Here is a 26,915-nt window from a genome sequence, read left to right as displayed (position 1 = left end):
AAATAAAGGGACCCTCACTGATTTACAAGTTATCCTATAACTTATTTTATGGAAAAAAAACATTTAAGACTAAGGCCCCATGGAACGATTCGCAGTTACAAAGTGGAAAAAATGCGGTGGGAACGCGTCGTGGTTCTTCCCGCAGTGCTTGAAACAGAAAGTTTGCGGAGTTTTCCTCCATGGACTTTCTATTACTATTATACCTACAGAGAAGCCACCGGCGTTTCCTTAGATATAATTGACATGCTGTGATTTCCAAAACCGCACTAGTTTTGAAAGCTGCAGTTGTCCGTACTGTGGTTTTTACCGCAAAGTGGGCATGGGATTCGCATGAATCCCATCCACTTTGCAGTTACTGTAAAATGCTGTGATTTTTCCTGCAGCGTTTCCGCCGCAGGCAAATTGCAGTATTTCCAACCTGTGGGGCCCAGGCCTAAGGCTGAAGCCCCATCTTGCGGATGCAGCTTTTTCGGTGCATATTTTGTTGCGTTTTTTTGAGCCACAGTCAGGAGTGGATTGAGCAGATGGTAGAAGTATAAGAACTTCTATATATTTCCCATTCCTTTTGAAGCCACTCTTAGGTTTGGCTCAAAACTCCCAGCAAAATCTGCAACAAAAGAAGCTGCATTTCCGCAACGTGGGGCCTCAGCCTAAAACTGCTTGGTAATTCCATACAATACTGACATGATAATTTTTGGTTCTCAATATTATTTAAACTATTTTTTCAAAATAATATACATTTTTCAAATAAAAATATGCAAAATATACAGATTGTAATAATAATAATAATAATAATAATTTAATATTTTACTCTAACAAATATATTAAATTTTTGTGCAAGGTAGGTAAAGCTTGCACTGAAGAATCACAAATCCATATATTAAGTTCTGTAGCCAACCCCTGGTTATCAGCTATGATCACTGAAGGAAGCCAAGGCTGCCATATTTTTTTTCTTAGAACTCACCTCCTGTCTTTCTGCTGTACAACGCAGCCCTATTCATTTAAACAGAATTGTGTTGCAGTTCTTTAGATGGGGAAGTATTATTGTTTAGGAAGGCGACTGAGGATAAATAACAGAATAATTCTTAGGTAAATATGACATATACAAATTGCCGAGTAAAAATAGAACATAAATTATGTGACTAGAATAGACTATCTATGAAAAATATAAAAATTATGGTTATCATGAATGATATATTCAACATACAAATAGGCACCGCATCCTTAAATATACTAAATGTCAGATGACTGATTCTCTCTGAAGAATATCAATGGGGCGAAAACTCTAAATATACAGGCCACATTTTCTTGCAAAAAATAAAAAATCGAATTTGATCCTATGAGTGATTTTGTCTTGTTAGTAGAGCATTTTCTCTCCTGTACCATGTTAATGACCAATATTTTCCAGTTATGTTGTACCCAGCATTCCATCTATGATAATGCTAGTACAATTTAGCTTTTCATGGTGACATTGCCTTTTCGTAGCCTGGATTGATTTCCCAGTTAACTGATTCAGAGTTACTAATGGAATCAATGCTCAGATATGGCAAGAGCTTCTGTCTGCAGCTTCCCCTTGTAGACAGAGTATTTTCCTCATATTTCAGAGTCATTATTTCTGACAAAATACCCTCAATATCAACTGAACAGAACTGAACACTGTCTCCCTGCCAAATGTGCGCCATTAATCACCTCTCTGTCAAAATCAAGTCGCTTACTCCAGGTTCATTTGCCAAAAACGTTGGGCAATTTGGCCATCATAGCTTTTTTCTAAATGATCTTAAGGAGTATAACATGTACGTGATTTAACCAAGTGTATGCCACGTCTGTGGAGTAGCTCCCTATGTATTTGTAATATACCTATTTTGCCCATTGCTTCCTCCATTTGGACAGCAAAATATCCTTATTTGCATATTCCATCATTTTGGCTTTTCGCATCCTTTGTTGTGGCTTCAAAGCTGCCTGTTATATCTATGACTGCAGGGTTTGCTTTTTTGTCACTATACAATGAAAACATTTTCAGTCCTCCTCACTGAAAGCCTTTGCTTTATCCTTAAGCCGTAATGAATGAACATAGTAGCTAATGTCCCTCCTTCACCGTTTACGGCTAAAATACAGAGTGACCGTTTTGTTATTGCAAACTTTGAAGTAATATATGTGAGGAGCGACACATAAGTAAATTCTGTCTAAACACAATTACAGTCTATCCATTTAATCTATAGTGATATACAATGTTAATAAAGTCTTTGCACTAGATGGTACAGTGTGAAATATCTTGCTCCAGCTCTCAGTAGATAAAGTGGAGAGTCTATTATAAAGATAATTACTGAAATTACTGAGTGTTTATCATTTGGAGAGCAAAATGCACCAAGACATGTTGTGTCTAAGAGCTCATTGTGAAAATACTAAAGTAAAGCAAGGTTGTTTCGAAAGAATAATACCCTAGAAGACCAGAAACCCATAATGTCTTATTATAGCTGTCTGCATCCTTGTAGGAGGATTGTCATAAAAATGCATCAAAGTCAGTAATTCAATCTATTTCATATATAACTGAAGCTCACAGATAATATGTCTCTATAGTATCAAAATAGCTTTTCTTTCAGCACAGATCTGGAGAACAACTTTATTTTTTTGCTTTGTCAAAGTGTAAAACTCTAAGTTGGCTAGGTGTCCAATACAGACCATGTAAACTCTCCTGCACATTGTTTCATAGGAGCATCTGCTTCTGAGCTGAAGATCCACTGCACACCCGAAGGCATACGATTCCATTGCTACATGAAGTACTTCTCCGAGGAAATGAAAGTATCCTGGTACCAGAGGTATGGATCCTACCGTATCATTTTAAATATGGCTTCTCAATATTTAGTAGACATTTCAAAAAAATGTGTGTTGGACACTTTTACCCCTTTCCTGATTTTTTTTGCAACCAAGGTCCCTGTTAGAAATAGGAAAAACCAGATATACAATGACCCAGATTTACTCTCGTGGTTATGACTAAATACTGGTATAAATGTGGCACATCTCTTGGCATGCCTTGATATAACTTGATGCATCTAGTTTGAGCTACGTTTTTTTCAATTTGCTAGACATGTGGGCATTGCTTCTCAGATAAAATGGGGCTTGGCTTAAATGTGCCAAAGTGTGTCAAATTTGTGTTGTAAAATTCTGGTTCAAAGAAGGTAACTAAAAGTTGGTATAAACTTAAAGGGGTTTTCTTTTTGCAGAAAAAATCGGAAATGCTACAATTTCAGAAATGTGTGCATTTTTATGAAAAACGTAGCATGTCAATTATAACTGCAAAAACAATGGCATTTTCCGTCCATGCATAATAGGGCAAGACAATCTTTCTGTGAAAAAAGCTGCAGAAAAAAGCACAATGAGTTTCTGCTGCAGTTTTTTCCCCAATATTTTTTCCCTGTGGCTCGCTAGGTGGGGACTTAAGCCATCAATTATCAGAGTTCATAAATCTGATTTAGGCTGTGTTTGGGATAGGTTATCAATATCAGATCAGTGTGGGTCCAAATTCCAGCATCCCAATGGATTAGCTGTTTAAAGAGGCTATAGCCTTCACATGAATGTTGTGGCCTCTTCACTTCCTACCAAACACTGCACTGTACATTGTACAAGTGTTATACAGTGTTATCTATGATCCCAGGTATTGTAACACTGTACAACACTGCAAACACCATACTATAAAGGCATGGTGTAAGAAGGGGTTAAGGAACACTTCTGATTATTTAATAGTTTTGTTTAAACGTCAATATACTGTAAGTTAAAATCTCTACTGTAAATTTCAGATGACAATTCTAAAAATACCAGCATATTCTCAAATTATTAGAAAGGTTTGACAGATTCCAGTATCATGTTGAAATAATTAAGACAAAAATTCTATGAGGTAAATGACACATCTTGGTGTTCATGACAGAGATGAATTTTAATTGTGTCAACAATTATTTCATATTGGAAGATATATGGGAACACCTGGGAAATTACAATAAAAGGCCTATGAACCTTATAAGGGGCCTTGCCTTATTCTACTTTCTTTTAAGCCTCTTTTTTTGCTTAATTGTATTTATGCAAGTTAATGCTGATCATGTTCCAGCCAGTATACTGTAGTTACTGTATTAGCCACATCTTTATAGTCCTGGAGATAACCTCATGTCAGTCATGTGATAGAAATATCATAACCGTCACAAAGGTGCTGCTGATTTCCATGTGCACAGTTCAACACCATGACACATTTTCCTAATCTTAGGCTGATTGCAGATGATTGTACTTTATTATTATTATTATTATTATTATTATTATTATTATTTATTGGGGGTTACATACAATACACAGAATATACAGGTAGATATAATGCTAACAATGACCAACTGGCACAGTGGGGTAGAGGGCCCTGCCCGCGAGGGCTTACAATCTATGAGGGAAGGGGGTAGAGACAGAAGGAGAGGGGGAGACTGTACAGATGGTGGTGCGGTGATAGTGTTATTGGAGGTTGTAGGCCTTCCTGAATAGGTGAGTCTTCAGGGCCTTCTTGAAGCCTGTGATTGTGGGGGTCAGTCTTATGTGTCTTGGTAAGGAGTTCCAGAGTATGGGGGATGCACGGGAGAAATCTTGGAGATGGTTGTGTGAGGAGCGGATGAGAGCAGAGCGGAGTAGGAGATCATTGGAGGATCTGAGGTTACGTGTGGGCAGGTAGCGTGAGATGAGGTCAGAGATATATGGAGGGGACAGGTTGTGGATGGCTTTGTATGTTAGTGTTAGTAGCTTGAACTCAATTCGCTGGGCTATAGGTAACCAGTGGAGGGCCTGGCAGAGGGGAGCAGCCGATGAAGATCGGGGTGTGAGGTGGATTAAGCGAGCAGCGCAGTTTAAGGTGGACTGGAGGGGGGCGAGGGTGTTTGCTGGGAGTCCATGGAGAAGGGTGTTGCAGTAGTCTAGGTGGGAGATTATGAGGGCCTGGACAAGCATCTTGGTAGTTTCCTGGGTGAGGAAGGGGCGAAATCAGTGGATGTTCTTGAGCTGGAGGCGGCAGGAGGTGTTGAGGGCTTGAATATGTGGCTTGAAGGATAGGTCAGAGTCCAGGGTTACCCCAAGGCATCGGGCCTGTGGGACAGGGGTAATTGTGGTTCCATTAACTTTGATAGATGGGTCAGGTGGAGGGGCCATACAGGATGGGCTGAAGATGATAAACTCTGTTTTCTCCATGTTGAGTTTGAGAAAGCGGGAGGAGAGGAAGGAGGCTACGGCCGCTAAACAATCTGGAACTCTGGCCAGCAGGGAGGTAATGTCTGGTCCAGAGATGTAGATTTGGGTGTCATCGGCATAGCAGTGGTACTGAAAGCCATGAGATTCTATGAGTTGGCCCAGGCCAAGGGTGTAGATGGAGAACAGGAGGGGTCCTAGGACGGAGCCCTGGGGGACACCTACAGAGAGAGGGCGAGGTGAGGAGGTGGTGTGCGAGTGGGAGACGCTGAATGTGCGGTCGGTAAGGTATGAGGAGATCCAGGAATGGGCCAGGTCTGAGATACCAAGGGATGAGAGAATTTTTAACAGGAGGGAGTGGTCAACTGTGTCAAAGGCAGAGGAGAGGTCGAGGAGGAGGAGGACAGAGTAGTGGCGCTTGGCTTTGGCGGTTAGCAGGTCATTGGTGACTTTTGTTAGGGCAGTTTCAGTGGAGTGCCGGGGTCTGAAGCCTGACTGAAGTCTGTCAAAGAGCAGGTTGGACGAGAGATAGGAGGAGAGTTCGGAGTGGACATGCTGCTCAAGAAGTTTTGAGGCGTACGGGAGCAGTGAGATGGGACGATAGTTGGCAGGAGAGGACGGGTCGAGGGACGGTTTCTTAAGTATAGGAGTGACAGTGGCGTTCTTGAAGGCTGAGGGGAAGGATCCATTGGTTAGGGATAGATTGAAAAGATGGGTTAGGGCTGGAGTAATGACTTCAGCGAGTTTGGGGATGAGGTGTGACTGGATCGGGTCGAGCACGCAGGAGGTGAGGTGGGATTTGGATATTAGGGAGGACAGTTTTTCGTCAGTTATGGAGGAGAAACAGGTCAGGGATGAGGAACAGTAAGTAGTTGGGTAGAGGGGTTGTTGGGGGAGTAGGGTGAGACTGTCTCTGATGGTGTCAATTTTAGTTTTAAAGTAAGCGGCAAAGTCGTCAGCTGAGATAAGTGATGTCGGAGGGGGGGGCGGGAGGACGGAGAAGGGAGTTGAAGGTGGAGAAGAGCTGTTTGGGGTTGCGAGAGAGTGCAGATATGAGTGTGGTGAAGTAGACCTGCTTTGCACAGGTGAGTGCGTTCTTAAATGAGAGAACTGCTTCTTTGTACCTGAGGAAATCCTCCTGGGAGTGGCTTTTCTTCCAGAGGCGTTCTGCAACCCGCAAGGCACGTCTCAGTTTTTTAGCCAGGTCAGTGTGCCAGGGTTGTCTATTGATCGGTCGAGCTCTGGTGTATGTGTAGGGGGCCACAGAATCAAGGGCTGAGGTAATGGTGTTGTTATAGAAGGCAGCAGCGGCATCTGTGTCCTGGAGTGAGGATATGTCAGCGAGTGGTAGGAGAGAGTCTGAGAGGGTGCAGGTGTCAAGCCGGTTGAGGTTCCTGCGGGGGCGTGTTGGTTTAGAGGTTGGGGTGTCTATTGGAGAAGAGAGGGCAGAGAATGTCAGCAGGTTGTGGTCAGAGAGCTAGAGGTTGTGGATGGAGAGTTAGAGAGGTTGCATATGGAGCAGAGGCGGGTGAATATTAGGTCTAGTGTGCCCCCTTTTATGTGGGTGGCAGAGGAGGACCATTGGGAGAGACCAAAGGAGGCGGTGAGGGATAGGAGACTGGAGGCGGAGGGGTGGTCTGTGTTAATGGGGATGTTGAAGTCACCCATGATGATGGTGGGGGTGTCTGTGGATAGGAAGTGTGTAAGCCAGGTGGTGAAGTGGTCGATAAAGGCAGCGGTAGGTCCCAGCGGTCGATATATAACGGCCAGTTGGAGGTTGGAGGGTGAGTAGATACGAACAGCATGCACTTCAAAGGATGGGGGGGTGAGGGCAGGTAGCGCCTGGATAGGGGCAAATGAGCACTTGTCTGACAGGAGGACGCCTACACCTCCACCAGGTTTGTTGTTGGGGCGGGGGGTATGTGAGAATTGCAGACCTCCATAGGAGAGGGCGGCGGGGGAGGCTGTGTCTGAGGGGGTCAGCCATGTTTCTGTGAGACAGAGAAATGTAAGTTTATTAAGAATAAAAAGGTCGTGGATGTAGGCAAGTTTATTACATACGGAGCGGGCATTTCATAGTGCATCGGGGAGGGCAGGGGGAGGGGTAGGAGTGAGTGAGATTGGTTTGAGATTTCGGAGGTTCCGTGTTCTAGCGCCAGGTGTGGGAATTTGCTGGGGAGGTCCAGGATTAGGAGATATGTCACCAGAAGTAAGGAGGAGCAGGGAGAGTGACAGCAGGTGTAGGTAGGAGAGGCTGCGGGGGGGTTGTATGTGTCTGGGGCGGAAAGTCTGCAGGTTTGTGAGGAGCTGTGCAGAGAAAGTTATATGGTGGGGTAGGAGAGAGGGAGAGATGAGGATTTCTTTACTGACCAGACTGGTTTGGGGTGGAAAGGTGGTTTTTACAAGGAGTGGGAGAACAACAGTGATTGAAATGAGAAACATTTCTGGTAGACAAGTGAGCAGTTTACAGCAGTTAGTTTGTGTTACCTTCTGCTCCCTTCTGGTTCAATTCTGGTATAATTCTGAAGTCTACACTTAGATGCACTTGGATGCATGCTGGATTACAGAATGACCAAGGCCAGAATGACCTGCCCTATTACATTTATACAAGCCAGAGTTTGTGAGATCTCTACTTTTCCGCGGCCGTGAATTAAAGGCACAGGTGGACATGCAGATTTCACCCGTGTGCCGCCTGGCCATGCTTCTGTGACCTCTTTCATTAAATGAATAGGAGCCACGGAAGCAATAGTACCTGTTCTTTATTTTGCGGCCTGGACTGTTGGCCTACCCACGTGACACACTGTTGGCCTACCCAGTCATGTGTACAGGCCCATAGAAATGAATGGCTCAGTGTGCTATCCATGAAATACATGGATAGCACACTGAGTATGGCTACAGTCATTTGCAATGTGCCTAAAGCTTTGCAGACTCATACCTATTATATATTAGCCGTGGATTACTAGTCTTTGCTAACAGGTATGGAAACTCATTTGGTCTTTCTACCATCAAACAACCTTGTTCAGGAAACTGCATGCATGCCAGGCTACTTGAGTTATTATCTTGATAGTGCTAAAGAGGATCTTGCACCGCCTCCACCAATACAGGTTCTTAGCATTTGTTATTAGTTGCCGATCCACTGATTCCAGCGCAGTTACAATTTTTTCTCTAATCCTCACTAATCCCAAACAACATGTGCGGTTAGTTTTGGTCACGTTTTGTTCACGTGACCACTGAGGCTTATCAACCAACCTGTGTTTTCATGACCAGAGCCGCCCTAATGATGTTCTCCGCTCTGGCTTTAAACTTCATTGCTGAGTTGAGTTACATCCATGTCATACCTTATAAATAACCATTTTAATTAATAAATAAGGTTACTGTTCCTACAGGGCAATTGTTGCTTTAGCAGACAAGTTGGCAGTTTCCATTGTAATATATAATCATTTTATATAATAGCATACGAGCTCCACCCAGTTTATAGGTCCATTAGACTGAATTATGTACAATACATTTTAATGAGCATTTTGGTTATAGCTAAAAGTAAACATATGAAAATGAAATGAAGCATCTGTTTACATAGTGACTTTTGCCTTCTTGTTCTTTCCTCCTTGTGAGCACCTTAGTTGTGCTCTGTTCATTAATTTACAAGAGTCTGTAGTTTCTCATCTCTCAGAATGATGATAGGTTCAGATCATCTCTTTCAAAGTCTGCCATTATTGCAGTGCTGAACGCTGAACACAGCATTGCCAATTAGAGAGGAAATGACTGCAGGGGTGACATTTTGTTTTCAAGCAACAATTTTATGCTTTTGCGGATTAACCCTGTGTGTGCTGGAATAATGGAATCCTATTGTGTGTGCCTCAGAACAGCTATCTGCGTCTTTAATGCCTGAGTTAATAAAGTGTACTGATAATGAAATTTTTAACATATAGTAATAGTAGTTACTGTTATCATAACTGATAATGCTTACAAATGATGTGATTATATCAGTAACTGAACGTGCTGAGAGTACAATTTATATCCTATGAAGAAGATAAGAAACATGCACATCTTAAGATAACATATTATCACTAAACTTTGTACATATTATCACTAAACTTTGTAAGCAAATCTTTGGTAGCATATAAGATCTATGGCATTCTTATTCAGATTTACAGAATAATTGGCAATAGATGAAACACCGGTAGCTGTGGCGACATTAGTGGCAGTGCAGCATGGAATGTTATGATGGACCAGGGCAGGACATGTCTGGCTGACTGGAGGCAGTGGTGTTAGCTGTAGCAACATGAGTGGCGGTATTGCATGGAATGATATCATGGATCAGGCTGCAGGACATGTCTGGCTGACTGGTGGCAGTGGTGTTAGCTGTAACAATATGGGTGGTGGTATTACATGAAATGATATCATTGATCAGGCTGCAGGACATGTATGGCTGAGTGGTGGCAATCGTGGTAGCTATTTAGGAGTAGTAGGCAGCAGTACAGTAAATGGAACATGATGATACAGAGATATGGCATTAAGAATATTTGGAGGAATCATGGCTGATTCATTTTGAGAAAGATACATTTTTGCACATTATTTTCTTCTAATTTTTCCTTCTCTGTATTACAACTCCAGCAGTAGCACTGAACACCCTCTCAGCCACTATGGTTGACAAGATAAAATTGGCAAAAAAAGGGCCACCTTCTGTCACTGTTCTAACATAATGGGCCTAAAATTCAATGGGGTCAGAGTTATCTGCCGGAATATAAGTGCACTATGACTATACCCGCTGGTGCAACTGGTGGGTGTCAATTGCCTGTTGTGGTTCTGGTTGGTAATGCGAGATACAAAAAAAAATTCTATTTCATTATGTTCCGGATAATGTACTGACTGCTGATGCATGTAGCTGTGGCACTGGCAGAGGAGATGGAGTGGTGGCTGAGTGAGGTGGACTGGGAGTGGGCAAAGGCCAAATGAGTACATGTATGGCAAGTGGCAGTTGCAATAGTCTCCCTAAACATTTTGGTAGACTGAGTATAGAGAGTATCCTGATAATATTGCAATTTTTCTTACCTTTGGGAAGCAGGGAAGAATTTCCCCACTCCTCTTCTTTGTGGGTCCTCTGATCCAGACTCATTAATTGTAAAACTGCATAGTAAAACTTCACCATACACTCATGAAGTAAGGGGGGAGGAAGAAAAGTAATGCCTTGCCTTGGTGCGTCTGGTCCAACAAGCTAAGTAGTTTTTGCACTTGAAAAGGGCTCTGCATAGCTCGAAACGCATTGTTCTATTCTGTCAAAAAAAGGTTCATTAAGAAATATCCATCTCTGTTGAGAGTTCCATCCAGTAAGCACGGTGGTACAGTGCAAGACCTCGGGTCTTAATTTCTGACACTGACTCACAAGACAGGTATCCCTTCAGTATTTTTCTTGTGCAATACATGTGGTACTGCCATTCAGTTTGTCCAAAATTAATTGGCATTTGTTTGGGTTTATTAAACACTGAACAATTTTGAATATTGGTTTGTAACAAATCGGTTTGGTCATCACTACATATTACTTATTTTCAGAATAAGTAATATGTGTCTGATTCCTGGGTTTCTCATCGCTGGCATCAATACAAGAACAGGACTGATATACCTCACATATGAACTGAAAGATGACAACATCATTAAAAGTCTGTGAGGGGTGTAGTCAGCTTTCTCCATCGCTACCATAGAGACTGAATGAGGCAGTAGTGTGCATGACTATCACTCCATTCAAAAGAAGACATGTAACTCCTGGTTTAGGGATTGATGGGGGCTTTAGAACAACCTGTCTGGACCGCCATCAGGATAGTTAGCCAGTATTGGTCTAAAGGACCTGCTCCTCTTATTCAGTCATGGGGACCAGTCATAATTCTGCAGCTTTACATGATGAGTGCCTCACTGTACACTGCCTATCTCCTGTGCAGCAGCTTGACCAGACTATTTGCAGCAGTAGAGAAGAGACAGGGCCTCTCTCTCTATTTTGGCACACAGTCTTCTCACTGGACATATATTTAGGGTGCTTTCAGATCATGTTTTGTAGGTCCGCCTGACTGACACGTTTTTACAGCTGTTTACCTTATTGACTCCAATGGAAAAAAAAACCCCAAAAAACTCCGTTGTGGCTTGGAAATGTCCCTCTCCGTTATTTCAAATGGACAGAAAAGCGTATACTACTGCGCTTTTCTGTCCTTTTACCCACAGCAGATCCGTGACAGACCGTTCTCCTTTTCCTTCACTTCTCTATGTGAACGGCTGCCAGACATCTGCAGCTGCTGGTGCATCCTGTTATACAAGTCCGTTTATGAGCCCACTCCGCCCCCATTAACTACAAATCTGCCCCTTGTGCATGGGCAGAAGAAGGAGGAGAACATGGAGGAGAAGGAGAGGAACTTTCCCAGCACTAAAGATTCTGTCATTGTGATCCCCTTAGGGAGTAATGTCTGCCCCTTCCTTACCTGGTTCCAGCAGGACTCTGCCATTTAGTGACACCTTCATGGTATTGTTTCTTTTATCTGCTGCTAGTCCCTGAACCTGGTCTGTCGCCCCTCCCCCACCTCGTTCAGGAGTCGGGACAAGCCAGCAGTGTGAGGTGGGGGAGGGGCACTACTCGTAGCAGCAGATAAAAGAAACCATACCATGGACATGTCACAAATGGCAGAGTGATTCCTGCTGGGACAAGGTAAGGGAGGGGGAAGACATTTACTTTAAGGGGATCACAATGGCAGAATCTCTAGCGCTGGGACCAGGGGTGGGGGAAGGGGTAGCAGCCATTAGGGGCAGAACACGTGGCTGCTCCTCCCCCACATGTGGTACACCTAATGGTACTATTTGAAGCACATGTGGGGGGTGGAAGAGGAGCTGTCCCCCAAGCAATATGAAGCTTTTTTTCCAGTGCCAAAATAAGCCACACGTTATTTACGTGTGAACTAACCCTTACTTGTATAGCACCAACATATTCTGCAGCGCTTTACAGACATTGTCAGTCATTGTCCTTATAGGGCTCACAATCCAAATTCTCTATCAGTATCATGTGTCTGGGAGTCCTGTTGTAGGGGGTAAACACTAAAGTTGAAGCGATGCCGCTACACCCCACAGATCATAAAGTAAGGACATATGCTAGAAAGTCTTAGAATAGGGAAGGAAAAAAAGGAAAAAAATACTCAGCCCGCGATGGAAAATAAGGCCATGTTCAGATTTCCACTCCCGGTTTGATCAGAATATCCAGCACGGATCCCTTGCCTCCACGGCCAGGAACAAGTAGAAAGACATCCAAAAAGAGATTCGGAATCCAGCCGGATGATGCCAGTAAAACTTAACTTTTATTCGGTTATTCCATGTAAAATCTTACAACACAAACGTCCATAGTCGAGCCACAGTCTGGCTGACGCATTTCGGTTCAAAAAACCTTAATCATAGCCTGACTCTAGCTTACCTCCATTTCCTTTTTATATCACCACCGGATATAATCACTAGAGAAACCTGTGCAACCCCACCTGGCTTTCCTCGACTATGGACGTTTGTGTTGTAAGATTTTACATGGAATAACCGAATAAAAGTTAAGTTTTACTGGCATCATCTGGCTGGATTCCGAATCTCTTTTTATATATCCTAGAAAGGTTGACAATAGCCAATAGCCATCTGATTTGCTTAGATATATCAAGAAAGTGAAAATGTTGTGATATTTGCTACCACTTTCCCTATTCTACATCCAGCTTGGAGAGACACAGTAAAAACAATGGGTGGTATGAGGCAATCGTATAAGGTCATGTACACCTCCTACGAAGTAACAAATCACACATGGCTTCCAATTATTACAGAAAACCTATGACAGTCACAATTGCTATACTTTCTTTCTATAAGAAGAGTAACAGAAATTGCAGATTCCATTTTCAGAAGATTCTGTGCTTGTTAGTGACCTTAGACCAGGTTTACCTGTCATGGTTTGAAGTGTGTTTTAGTCAAAACCAGGGGTGGATGTCTACAAATTCCTACCGGATATATAGAACAGCATGATAAATATTTGCTACAAATGTGCAAAGTGTGTACAAGCCCATGGCATGTGGTTACACCCTTTTTGTGTTTGTTAAAAAAGTAATACAAAAATAGTTGTAAAAAAAGCTATAAAAATGACAAAAAAACAATCATTGTATATAGGTCATATGGTTAGAATAGTGTATCTGGTTTTTAGTGCAGCCATTTACGCTGCAGTCAGTAGTGAATCTAAAAAATCCTAAAAAATGCATTGAGGTTTTACTGGTTTATATTTACTCTTGGATTTGACTCAAACAACTGTTGTCAGAATACTTTATTAGGCTAAGGCCCCACGGGACGTCCCGCAGCAAAAAAGCGCTGCAGGAATAACATTGCAGTTCTTCAGGTATCACTTTAGACAGAAAGTTTGTGGAGTTTTCCTCTGTGGACTTTCTATTACAATTATATCTATGGAGAAACCGCTGGTGTTTCCGTAGGTATAATTGACATACTGTGATATCCAAAACCGTGCCGTTGTTGGAAATCGCAGCATGTCCGCACGGCGGTTTTTACAGCAAAGTGGGCATGGGATTCGCTAGAATTCCATCCACTTTGCCTGTACTGTAAAATGCTGTGATTTTTCCCACGGTGTTTCAGTCCTGTGGGGCCCCAGCCTTACATGGATTATTTCTAAGTTGGATTAATGTTTTATGAATATGGAAATCTTAAAATATCCTGGTCTAAATAGTGTGTTAAGTTAAAGGAAAAAAACTTGTTCAATAGGAGAGGTTTTGAGGAATCACAGCTGAGCAGAAAATACTAACATATCTATTCGAGGAGGATATAAATGTGACCATACTCATACAGTAACAATCTTTATTTATATAATGCCAAAATATTATGCTAGTCATAACATTATAGGAACAGGACATCAAAACAACAGTCAGATCCAGAGATTGACCCTAATGACTATAATGGGGTGCTTTGGGTTCACTTTTTGGTGTCCAACGGAATGCTGCACTAGATTAAAACACAAATTTGTGAAAGAGGGTCTTATTGCAGATCAGATAGTCTACGATGAGAAGTAACCAAATCAAATGAGTGAATGAGTAAAAAAGAGAGAGAATTGTCCTCATAAGGCTAAAGCCCCACCTAGTGAGCCAAAGCAGGAAAAAACTGCAGTGGCAGCGCATCAGTTTTTCCTACAGCGCTTTTCACAGAAAGTCCGTAGAGGTTTCCTTTGCAGTATTTCTGCTTCCATTATACCTATAGGGAAACTGTCTGGTTTCCGTAGGTATAAATGACACATTGTGATTTCCACACTGACGGTTTTTGAAATCACATTGTGTCCACCACATGTATTTTTCCGCAAGGTGTTGAATCCCTTCCATCTTGCAGGCACTGTAAAACGCTGCAGTTTTTGTATTTTACCACACCTTAGCCCTGGTCTAAGATCTGCCAATATGAAGGGGAGAGGACCCTTATAATCTAAATAGACAAATAATTGGCAGCCATATGACCCAATATTATCTAGCTGTTGCCCTAGTCCATCAGCCAAGGAAACTAAATGTGTGGGAATAATTTATTCATATGTGAATGCAAACAGGGGGTCCTAACATTTTTAATGTAAGGGTCTCGGTTTTGGCTGTCTGTTACGTTATCCAAAGTAATGTAATATCATGTATCAAGTATGGTGAAAATGCCTTTATTACCGTCATCATACAGTGTAGGATTCAAATAATAACATTGTTCAACATTGAGCATATCCTGTACTAATGCAATTTTCTTAACAATAACAGTATCAAACAATAGCATAAGTATAAAGGAGATTATTCTCAGATTTTTGAAAGCACCTTTCATAACACCCTTTGCAGAGTAAGCCTTGCTGATAATTCAATGGTTCTGACCTTCAGCTAGACAGACTTTACCTTCTTTCCTTTACTTTCTTTGTGTTTCTTTCTATTTGAAACACTTTTTTTTTGCTTTATAGTTTTTTAATTTATCTTTATGACTTTGAATATTAAAAACTTTAATGTTAAAATAATTGAATAATAATTCTAATTAAACATTAATATTTTAAGTCTAGAAAATCATTTAATGAGTCCAAAAATGAAATATAAAAGACTTTGTAATTTATTTTTTTTTTTTAATACAAAAGGGAATCAAAGATTTCTTCAAGTGAGAAGATGAGAATCGGAGGCACAGATGAATTTGCCTGGTTGCAGATTTGTGAACCAACAGAAAAGGACAAAGGAAAATATACATTTGAGCTATTCGATGCCAAAACCTCCTACAAGAGAACTGTTGATTTATCAGGACAAGGTAAGACTTATAAATCTTAAGCATTCTAGAAGATTCTCTGACATTATTAGTGCCCCAAGTACAAACAAAAGCTGTTGTTTTTACCTTCTTTTTGTCTTGAGACATAACAGTGTTGTTATGGAAACTGATTGACACATTATCTTTTTAATTTCAGCCTTTGACGAAGCCTATGCTGAATTCCAGAGACTTAAGTAAGTTAGAAATTCATTATCTTGTATGCAAAATAAGATGTATAAAATTTTTTATTAAACAATTACTTTTCTTTTTCTCCCACAGGGCTGCAGCCTTTGCTGAAAAGAGTAAGTATTTATAATCTGAAGAAGAAGAGTAACTCTATGTGTTAGTACAAACAATCTGCATAGTGTTATGAAATTATTTAGTATCCATTTATTCCTGTAGATACCAGGGTTGTCAAGAATAGGTAAGATGACTAATACCACATAGTAGGACCAACATGTCTGCCTTCCCCTGCATACCATGGTTAAAGGGCACAATTTTTTTTTTTACATAGAAGTATCTCTTACTGTGTTAATATTACTAATAGATCAAATAAAACCACATTAAGGTACTCCCTAGCCAATGATCATAAACTATGCTGCACCATTAGGAACACAGCACAAAGACAATGCAAGTGCCTGCTAAAGATATGGCATGTCCCTCATGGGCTACATAGCTACATGTATTATAGATTTAGAACCTAAGGTGTGTAGCAAAATATCTATTTTCAGTGCTTTAAGCATGTTTCAGCTTTACAGGAAAATATACTCTTGAGTGATAGTCAAAACTATTCCTCAATGTAGAGAGGCAGACTCACTATTTCATGGAATTATCATGGATCATGGAATTATATTAAAAAAATATCTTACTGCGGGCTATTTAGACAATATCAGTGCAAGCATTCACAGTCTAACATCACTAAACAGTAGGGCAAAGGTGTAGCTAGTGGTTAAGCATGGGGGGGGGGGGTAAAACACATCCAAGTGGGCTTGCAACTCAGTTGAATATTATCACTGTCCAGTGACCCTATAGTGGTAGATAACATCTCTACATAGGGCTCTGCAGAACATTTAAGTGAATACAGCACAGGAGACGTTTAGTGACTTACAAGTGATATCTCTAACTGTAATTGTTCCATCTCAACCCCCATGAGTACTTCTTCCAGGCATGCTTTTTCTCTGTAAAGTTTGCAACTCAGACATCTTTGGCTCCTCACTTTTCTGGTGATCTGGTCCACATTATCCTCACCTACATCAAGTTCCTACCTTCAGTTATAAAATATATTATATAAAAATCCCCATGAACTAAAAAATACCCCTAGTGTACATTAAATGAATAATGTCCCTGTGGGGTCCTTAAACGAGTAAAGCCTCTGTGTGCCCCCTGCAGGCTTCTTAATTAAAGGGCTTTTTCAGCTAATGTTTTTTCAATAAAGGATAGATCATTAATAAGAGATTACTGCAGTTCCTGATCAGATGTTTGAACAGACCACTGTGTTCATGCAAGCATTGTGACCCCTTCTCTGTTTACCTTGCATCGTTCATTTTGTAGAGGTAATGCAATGTAACTACAGCCTTGTCCTATATACATTTATGGGACAAGGATGTAATTGTATCACATGGTCACTATAAAACAGACAGCATGCAATGCAGGCGGTGATGAAATCACTGTGCTTACTTGTGTGCCATGGCCCCTTGGAACAGTTGATCATTGGGCCCTAGGTGTCCTGAGGATAGCTAGTCATTAAAAATGAGTTGGAAATCTTTAATAACGACAAATTGTTACCTTAAACTAATACTGGCAATTGGCCCCTTACATTATACCCGATGTCACTAACATAAACACTGCCCCCTTATATTCATAATGCCAATTAATTACCTCTTATATAAATTGTGACTTATATAAATTATCTACCTTTTTATGTATAATGCACCTAATGACCCCTAATATAAATAATTTAATTCCTTATATTTATAATGCCCCCTAATCACCCCTTGCCACATTATTTCATCATTGCCCCCTTGTGCCACCTAAGTTCCTCAATTGCCCTAAAAAATAAATAAATAAAAGTCTTACTTACCAAGTTTGATCCCTTGATGTACAAAGACGCTGCTGTCCTTTCTTACTTTGCCCACTTCAGGCTTGTGGCTTATAAGTTACAGAATTGCAGAGTTGAAAGCCAACTGCTTCCTGGTCTCCCATGCCTTCAGGTGTCCTGAAGACACCATTATACTGTTTGTGGTGGCCTCAGGCCCACTACTGCCCTCCCCTCCACTCCGCCTCTCCCCACAAACTATACCTCTGTTTGAAGGTCAATTCTGTTAATAATCTTCAATGTTTTATCTATCAACTAGTCTTCTAAGCTTGTGGAACACTATATGTATAACTGACCTGTGCTCTTCTTTATCCTAGATCGTGGTAAAGTGATTGGTGGTTTGCCTGATGTGGTTACTATAATGGAAGGAAAGGTAAGAGTAGCACAACTTACTTTCTATAACAGTATTACTCTATTACAACTTAGCTAAAAAGCTCTAGTCCACTAAAATGACAATTGTAAACTTAAATAAGTAAAAAAAAAAAAAGAAAATCTAGCCAATATTTATTACCCCAAACTTGTTACACGGCCAATGCACAGAATACAAATGAGAGCAAATACAAATGAAAGCTATGAAAAACTCAAAGGGGAATTTATTGAGATTGCCATTACATACTCTGAAATGGCCTGTTAACCAATTTGACACATCTTTTGGCAGTCTGTGTACAAAATTTTAACTATAATATAGGCCACTTTCTGTAAATCTTTGTCCAACAATCCCACAATAAATTTGCCCACTTTATTAGTCAATTATAAGTGATGAGAAAGACACAAAATGGACAATTTGCAAATTTTTGTGCTAATGAGACTTTCAATAAGAATCTCTTTGTATAGACATTTTGTATCACATAGACATTAGGTTTGTAAGAAATTCCCCGTAATGGGAAAACCAATCCATGTTTCCATGGTAAGGGTCCCACCCAATTTAAATTTGCTGATTATTTGGAATTCTATCGGTCAGAATCACAGCAATACAATGTGAGTCCACAGCCAGCCCTTAGTCAAAAAAATCCAAGAATGAAGGTGCACGGACCACTCCCCCCGGATAGGGGCAGGATACAAATAGCAAAAAGAAAATTGTAGACCAGCACCATGCAATGAATTTTGCTAAAACATAGCTACGACTAAGAGTCAGGAGTCAAGAAACGAGTCAGCTGCCCCTTGCCATGTGAACATGGACTTGGTTTGTTTTCTTCTTGGTTTTTGTTTGTTTCACATCTATGTTCGATATATTTCTCATTTTTTAATGGATTTATGCATTTTTTGTACCATATGCCTTCATGAATGTTTTTAATTTTTCTATTTAATTAAAAGCTATGTTTTAGCAAAATTCATTGCATGGTGCTGGTCTACAATTTTCTTTTTGCTATCGGTCAGAATCCCCTTTAAGTATTATAGTTAATTTATCACCATGATATAACTTTTCACAAAACCAAGGGCCCCATCACACAGAGTAAACGCGCATGTATTTTGGCAAAATACATGTGTAAAAAATACACGTGTAAAATAAGACTCCCATTGACATTTTTTTACACGTGTAAAAAAACACGTCAAAATACACGTCAAAATACACGTCAAAATACACATATAAAATGTAATTGAAGTCAATGGGAGTCTTATTTTTACATGTGTATTTTGCCAAAATACACGCGCGTTTACTCCGTGTGAAGAGGCCCTAATGTTTAGAAAGGACACTTTCTGAACAGGTACAGCCAAGAGGAAAGTTGAGGGATAACACATCTGTAGGTGCCCACAATGTATTTCATTAGAGGATTACATTGTAATTAATAATATATGTGTCTGATATATGATACATAAAGGGCACAGCAGATTAAAAAAAAAGATAATATTTGCATCGACTATATACTGTACAATGAGGCAAGTTTTTTTTCTAAATAATTCAAATGTAATGCTAAAATTCTGTAATATAAAACCTATTACAAATAATATCTAAATCTATTGACATGAAATAACTATGTCCTCATCATTTAAGACACACATTGACATTGTACTCAAAAGCTGAAATATTCTTTGCCTCTAAAATTTTGCTTGGCAGGAATATGTAACAAGGGAAGAAGCCTGTTTTATTTGAAGTATTCGGAGTCTTGCTTTTAAATTATTTTGTACAATATATTGCCTTAAGGGGATTCTTGTGAGCATACATAAAAGCTTTAAAGATATCAGCTGAGGCTTATTATACAATGTTAAGGAACATAGGACCTTTTGGTATTAACAAAGACTGAGCTAGACAAAAATGACATTAAAATGAAAAGTCTGTAAGCTACAAAAAAAACAATATGCTAAAATTTTGAATTCTCAACCACCAAAACACTTTTTATTGTTCTCAAGATTCTTCATAAATAATTGCTTTTCAAACTTTGGTTTGACTTGATATTTTAAAAAAATAAATTTATATATAAAACACATATTTTAATAATGCAATGCAAACTCAAAGCAGCCAAAACCAAAATAAAAAAATGTAATTACAATGCTGAACAAAATGATTCTCTGCTGTGTATCAACTTATTTCCATTGCTTTCCAATGCTTTTGTTTGGAGCTATCAAGGTGCAACAAGTTATTTGATTCAAGATGGCTATATCCATTTAAATATGCATTATTATATATATTTATAGACACATACACATGTATGTGTGTCTGTGTCTCTATCTATCTATCTATCTATCTATCTATCTATCTATCAAATCTATGTATCTTAAGACATGTCAGATGTTTCCTGAAAGCTAGTGCCCTACAGGAATTTTTAGGACAATATACATCTATAATTCATGAAAGACACTGCTAGTCTCAGATATTGATTACATGTTGAGAATATTTCACCCACAGTTGAAACTAAGATTCTTGGTGTTGATCATCACTGCCTTAGCTTTTTCCATATAATCACTTAAAACATATGCCACTGACTGTGTGAAAGAGTTGAATAGAAAAACTAAGTCAATGGCCAACACGTTTTAATCCATGATACTTCCATAATTAGAGATGAGCGAACACTAAAATGTTCGAGGTTCGAAATTCGATTCGAACAGCCGCTCACTGTTCGAGTGTTCGAATGGGTTTCGAACCCCATTATAGTCTATGGGGAACATAAACTCGTTAAGGGGGAAACCCAAATTCGTGTCTGGAGGGTCACCAAGTCCACTATGACACCCCAGGAAATGATACCAACACCCTGGAATGACACTGGGACAGCAGGGGAAGCATGTCTGGGGGCATAAAAGTCACTTTATTTCATGGAAATTCCTGTCAGTTTGCGATTTTCGCAAGCTAACTTTTCCCCATAGAAATGCATTGGCCAGTGCTGATTGGCCAGAGTACGGAACTCGACCAATCAGCGCTGGCTCTGCTGGAGGAGGCGGAGTCTAAGATAGCTCCACACCAGTCTCCATTCAGGTCCGACCTTAGACTCCGCCTCCTCCGGCAGAGCCAGCGCTGATTGGCCGAAGGCTGGCCAATGCATTCCTATGCGAATGCAGACTTAGCAGTGCTGAGTCAGTTTTGCTCAACTACACATCTGATGCACACTCGGCACTGCTACATCAGATGTAGCAATCTGATGTAGCAGAGCCGAGGGTGCACTAGAACCCCTGTGCAAACTCAGTTCACGCTAATAGAATGCATTGGCCAGCGCTGATTGGCCAATGCATTCTATTAGCCCGATGAAGTAGAGCTGAATGTGTGTGCTAAGCACACACATTCAGCACTGCTTCATCAAGCCAATACAATGCATTAGCCAGTGCTGATTGGCCAGAGTACGGAATTCGGCCAATCAGCGCTGGCTCTGCTGGAGGAGGCGGAGTCTAAGATCGCTCCACACCAGTCTCCATTCAGGTCCGACCTTAGACTCCGCCTCCTCCGGCAGAGCCAGCGCTGATTGGCCGAAGGCTGGCCAATGCATTCCTATGCGAATGCAGACTTAGCAGTGCTGAGTCAGTTTTGCTCAACTACACATCTGATGCACACTCGGCACTGCTACATCAGATGTAGCAATCTGATGTAGCAGAGCCGAGGGTGCACTAGAACCCCTGTGCAAACTCAGTTCACGCTAATAGAATGCATTGGCCAGCGCTGATTGGCCAATGCATTCTATTAGCCCGATGAAGTAGAGCTGAATGTGTGTGCTAAGCACACACATTCAGCACTGCTTCATCAAGCCAATACAATGCATTAGCCAGTGCTGATTGGCCAGAGTACGGAATTCGGCCAATCAGCGCTGGCCAATGCATTCTATTAGCCCGATGAAGTAGAGCTGAATGTGTGTGCTAAGCACACACATTCAGCACTGCTTCATCAAGCCAATACAATGCATTAGCCAGTGCTGATTGGCCAGAGTACGGAATTCGGCCAATCAGCGCTGGCTCTGCTGGAGGAGGCGGAGTCTAAGATCGCTCCACACCAGTCTCCATTCAGGTCCGACCTTAGACTCCGCCTCCTCCGGCAGAGCCAGCGCTGATTGGCCGAAGGCTGGCCAATGCATTCCTATGCGAATGCAGACTTAGCAGTGCTGAGTCAGTTTTGCTCAACTACACATCTGATGCACACTCGGCACTGCTACATCAGATGTAGCAATCTGATGTAGCAGAGCCGAGGGTGCACTAGAACCCCTGTGCAAACTCAGTTCACGCTAATAGAATGCATTGGCCAGCGCTGATTGGCCAATGCATTCTATTAGCCCGATGAAGTAGAGCTGAATGTGTGTGCTAAGCACACACATTCAGCACTGCTTCATCAAGCCAATACAATGCATTAGCCAGTGCTGATTGGCCAGAGTACGGAATTCGGCCAATCAGCGCTGGCTCTGCTGGAGGAGGCGGAGTCTAAGATCGCTCCACACCAGTCTCCATTCAGGTCCGACCTTAGACTCCGCCTCCTCCGGCAGAGCCAGCGCTGATTGGCCGAAGGCTGGCCAATGCATTCCTATGCGAATGCAGACTTAGCAGTGCTGAGTCAGTTTTGCTCAACTACACATCTGATGCACACTCGGCACTGCTACATCAGATGTAGCAATCTGATGTAGCAGAGCCGAGGGTGCACTAGAACCCCTGTGCAAACTCAGTTCACGCTAATAGAATGCATTGGCCAGCGCTGATTGGCCAATGCATTCTATTAGCCCGATGAAGTAGAGCTGAATGTGTGTGCTAAGCACACACATTCAGCACTGCTTCATCAAGCCAATACAATGCATTAGCCAGTGCTGATTGGCCAGAGTACGGAATTCGGCCAATCAGCGCTGGCTCTGCTGGAGGAGGCGGAGTCTAAGGTCGGACCTGAATGGAGACTGGTGTGGAGCGATCTTAGACTCCGCCTCCTCCAGCAGAGCCAGCGCTGATTGGCCGAATTCCGTACTCTGGCCAATCAGCACTGGCTAATGCATTGTATTGGCGTGATGAAGCAGTGCTGAATGTGTGTGCTTAGCACACACATTCAGCTCTACTTCATCGGGCTAATAGAATGCATTGGCCAATCAGCGCTGGCCAATGCATTCTATTAGCGTGAACTGAGTTTGCACAGGGGTTCTAGTGCACCCTCGGCTCTGCTACATCAGATTGCTACATCTGATGTAGCAGTGCCGAGTGTGCATCAGATGTGTAGTTGAGCAAAACTGACTCAGCACTGCTAAGTCTCTGCATTCGCATAGGAATGCATTGGCCAGCCTTCGGCCAATCAGCGCTGGCTCTGCCGGAGGAGGCGGAGTCTAAGGTCGGACCTGAATGGAGACTGGTGTGGAGCGATCTTAGACTCCGCCTCCTCCAGCAGAGCCAGCGCTGATTGGTCGAGTTCCGTACTCTGGCCAATCAGCGCTGGCCAATGCATTCTATTAGCCCGATGAAGTAGAGCTGAATGTGTGTGCTTAGCACACACATTCAGCTCTACTTCATCAGGCTAATAGAATACATTGGCCAATCAGCGCTGGCCAATGCATTCTATTAGCTTGATGAAGCAGAGTGTGCACAAGGGTTCAAGCGCACCCTCGGCTCTGATGTAGCAGAGCTGAGGGTGCACAAGGGTTCAAGTGCACCCTCGGCTCTCCTACATCAGAGCCGAGGGTGCGCTTGAACCCTTGTGCACACTCTGCTTCATCAAGCTAATAGAATGCATTGGCCAGCACTGATTGGCCAGAGTACGGAATTCGGCCAATCAGCGCTGGCCAATGCATCCCTATGGGAAAAAGTTTATCTCACAAAAATCACAATTACACACCCGATAGAGCCCCAAAAAGTTATTTTTAATAACATTCCCCCCTAAATAAAGGTTATCCCTAGCTATCCCTGCCTGTACAGCTATCCCTGTCTCATAGTCACAAAGTTCACATTCTCATATGACCCGGATTTGAAATCCACTATTCGTCTAAAATGGAGGTCACCTGATTTCGGCAGCCAATGACTTTTTCCAATTTTTTTCAATGCCCCCAGTGTCGTAGTTCCTGTCCCACCTCCCCTGCGCTGTTATTGGTGCAAAAAAGGCGCCAGGGAAGGTGGGAGGGGAATCGAATTTTGGCGCACTTTACCACGTGGTGTTCGATTCGATTCGAACATGGCGAACACCCTGATATCCGATCGAACATGTGTTCGATAGAACACTGTTCGCTCATCTCTATCCATAATATATAATACCATTTTATGTTGATTGTTAAAGGGGTTTCCCACAAACAGCACATATCTGGTGAATAAGGGAAAACTGTTTGCTCTCTAGAAGTTGAACCACTGGCACTCCCATAGATCCCCAAGTTCCCTGTATAAATGGTGGTGACCGATCCATTTATATTTTTGATATCATGAAAGGTAACGAGGGTAGCACACACAGTCCCATAGTAGTGAATAGAAGAGTGATGTTTCATGCACACTACTATTCCATTCACATATAACTTGGTGACCCCTGTTTTTGTGATTTCTGGGGCTCCTAGAAGTCAGTCCAGACACTCAGCAATAAGACACATATTTCTGGTGAAGTTTATGATAAAACCCTATTAAGGTTTCACATAGAATTAGTGTAATACAGTAATTTGTACTATATTGAATAAGGACGGGTTCACACCTGCACCCAGTCTCATCTTTGCAAGTTTCAGTATTCTGCCCAAGAAACTAGACAGGAGACAGAAACCGACAGACAGTTTTAAAACCCATTTACTTGAATGACCGCCCGTGAGCGTCTTCTGCCTCTCCACGGCGAAACTGTTTCTCCGCGGCAGGACTTTGTGTCCAGTTAAAAAAAAAAAGTTTTCACTGAGGACAGGCAAAAGACGCTCACGGGCGGACACTGACTGCCAGGTTTCCATCTCCTGTCCAGTTTCTCGGACAAAAGACGGAAACCCAAAAATCGGAGACCAAGACCAGGTGTGAACCCAGCCTGACTGGTATTGTACTAAGTTTTATACAGTTAGATTATGTATCAATGTAAAAAAACTTTTAGTCTGACTAGTCTCGCTGTTTTTTTAATGTGTTTTTAGACATTAAGTCTGACATGCACAGTGTTCGGAAACCCTGATCCTGAAGTAACATGGCTGAAGAATGACAGGGATCTAGATATAAATGAGCATTATTCTTCAACACTGGAGCAAGGAAAGTTTGCAAGTCTCACAATTAAGGAGGTTTCTTCTGAGGACTCTGGAAAATATGGCATCAACGTTAAGAACAAGTATGGCGGTGAAACGGTTGATGTCACTGTAAGTGTATACAAATATGGTGAAGATGTACCTGAAGTAAAACCTGGCCAACTTCCTAAATCTGCACCTTCACCTGCTCCAGCACCTGCCCCTGCACCAGCACCCGCACCCGAAAAGGCCAAGTCAGCTCCCAAAGCAGGGAAGTCTTCAAGAAAGTAAAATAGTAGTAATTTAAAAAAAACTATAATATGAGCCATTTATGACAAAGTAGTGTAAAGGAAAAGTAGGTGAAGATTTAATCCCCTAGTGATTGTTTTATCACCACTTTATCTTTGCGTTATTTTCCATAAATAAGCCCCGTTACGAAGATATCCCCCTGGTTGATAAGTGCTAGCCTTGCTTAATATGTATAGCAAATCGTAGTGAGAATGCATGAATATAAAACAATGAAGACCATGATAACGTTTGCAGTCATTTCATACTGTATATGCTACGTCCAGTCCCTATACCATTGCAATAGATGGCAAAATAAACCTCCGTAATCTAGATTAAAACAAAACCCATTATACCAAATTTAATTACAATTAAAGTATTATAGACTGATGCTCCACAAATTTGTGCAAATTGTATGTTTGGCTCTTGATACATTTGGATTTTAGAATACATGACTAACTTTTCAAATGCCAAACTGCTATGGATTTGATTTATGAAGTCATAACACCAAGCCTTTCTAGCCCTGATAGTACTTGCTGTCGAATAAACATAGCTGGCAGGACATAAATCCTGACCCTCTGGAGGTAGTTTAAAAAGTTTTGTACTTGCCGATATCAACAATGCAGCTGGAGAAAAACAAGCATCAACTTAATTGCAATGCTGTCTGAGCGAAACTTTATAATCTCTTCCTCAGCCACCCAATGTGTATGTGGATTTAATTCAAAGGTTTAATTTATTCTTATCTGGTCTTAGTTTAATATAAAGGGATGAAAAGCAGCACACGGCTTCCATGGATTTTAGGAGAAACAAGCATTGCCCATAGCTAAGATTACCAGATGTGTTATTGTCATATCAACGAGTGCAAATATCAGATTATGTGTATGTATACATCACTTTTCCCTGTAATGCGGGTAATATTTGGCCATGTTGGAATCACCTAATGTTGTTTTCCCTGCTTTGTGCTAATAAACATAAAAGACACCAGTGCTTTTGTCTGTATTCAATCACGAGTGATCACACTGTCTGGTCTATGTCACAAGCATGCTTACATTGCACTGATACACAAACTAATTTGCCCTGTTTCTATGGCTAGATATTGAAGTTTGCGCAGTAAGAAAAAATGTCTTCAGAAACTTTTATGTCTGATTCAAATGTGCAGAATTGTGACTTAAAACTTCTGGGCCACAATTCAAAAACCCCTACTGTTAGGGTTGAGCGATCGGGATCGGAAAAGATTGGATTCCGATCGGCGATCGAGTAAATTTCACGATTGCGATCGTAATTTCGATCCCGATCTTTTCCAGCGGGATCGAGGTCGGAGGTTATCTCAAGATCGTTTTAACCCTAATACAAAAATATAATACAAAAATGAAGTAAATTTCCCTAGAATATATATAAAAGTAGAAAATTACTGTGAAACACATACACATTAGGTATCCCTGTGTCTGAAAGTGCCCGGTCTACTGAATATAGGGTATCTGCAG

The 26,915-nt window shown here is 41.4% G+C and overlaps 1 protein-coding gene across 2 annotated transcripts in view; it reads left to right on the top strand.

Moving 5' to 3' along the window:
* Window positions 1-26,415, top strand: part of MYOM2 (myomesin 2) — a 135,039-nt gene extending 108,624 nt beyond the window's left edge. For both annotated transcript variants that reach the window (XM_075268413.1, XM_075268412.1), the window contains 6 exons: window positions 2,711-2,816; window positions 15,344-15,507; window positions 15,662-15,698; window positions 15,784-15,806; window positions 17,917-17,972; window positions 25,063-26,415. In XM_075268413.1, coding sequence (XP_075124514.1) covers window positions 2,711-2,816; window positions 15,344-15,507; window positions 15,662-15,698; window positions 15,784-15,806; window positions 17,917-17,972; window positions 25,063-25,437 — 761 coding nt within the window. In that variant the 3' untranslated portion in view covers window positions 25,438-26,415. The remainder of the gene's footprint in view (window positions 1-2,710; window positions 2,817-15,343; window positions 15,508-15,661; window positions 15,699-15,783; window positions 15,807-17,916; window positions 17,973-25,062) is intronic.
* Window positions 26,416-26,915: the final 500 nt, after the last annotated feature.

The sequence above is a fragment of the Leptodactylus fuscus genome, chromosome 3 (genome assembly GCF_031893055.1).
Source record: "Leptodactylus fuscus isolate aLepFus1 chromosome 3, aLepFus1.hap2, whole genome shotgun sequence".
Taxonomy (NCBI): Eukaryota; Metazoa; Chordata; class Amphibia; order Anura; family Leptodactylidae; genus Leptodactylus; species Leptodactylus fuscus.
The sequence above is the reverse complement of the archived record's forward strand: the minus strand, read 5'-3'. Positions and strand labels throughout refer to the sequence as shown.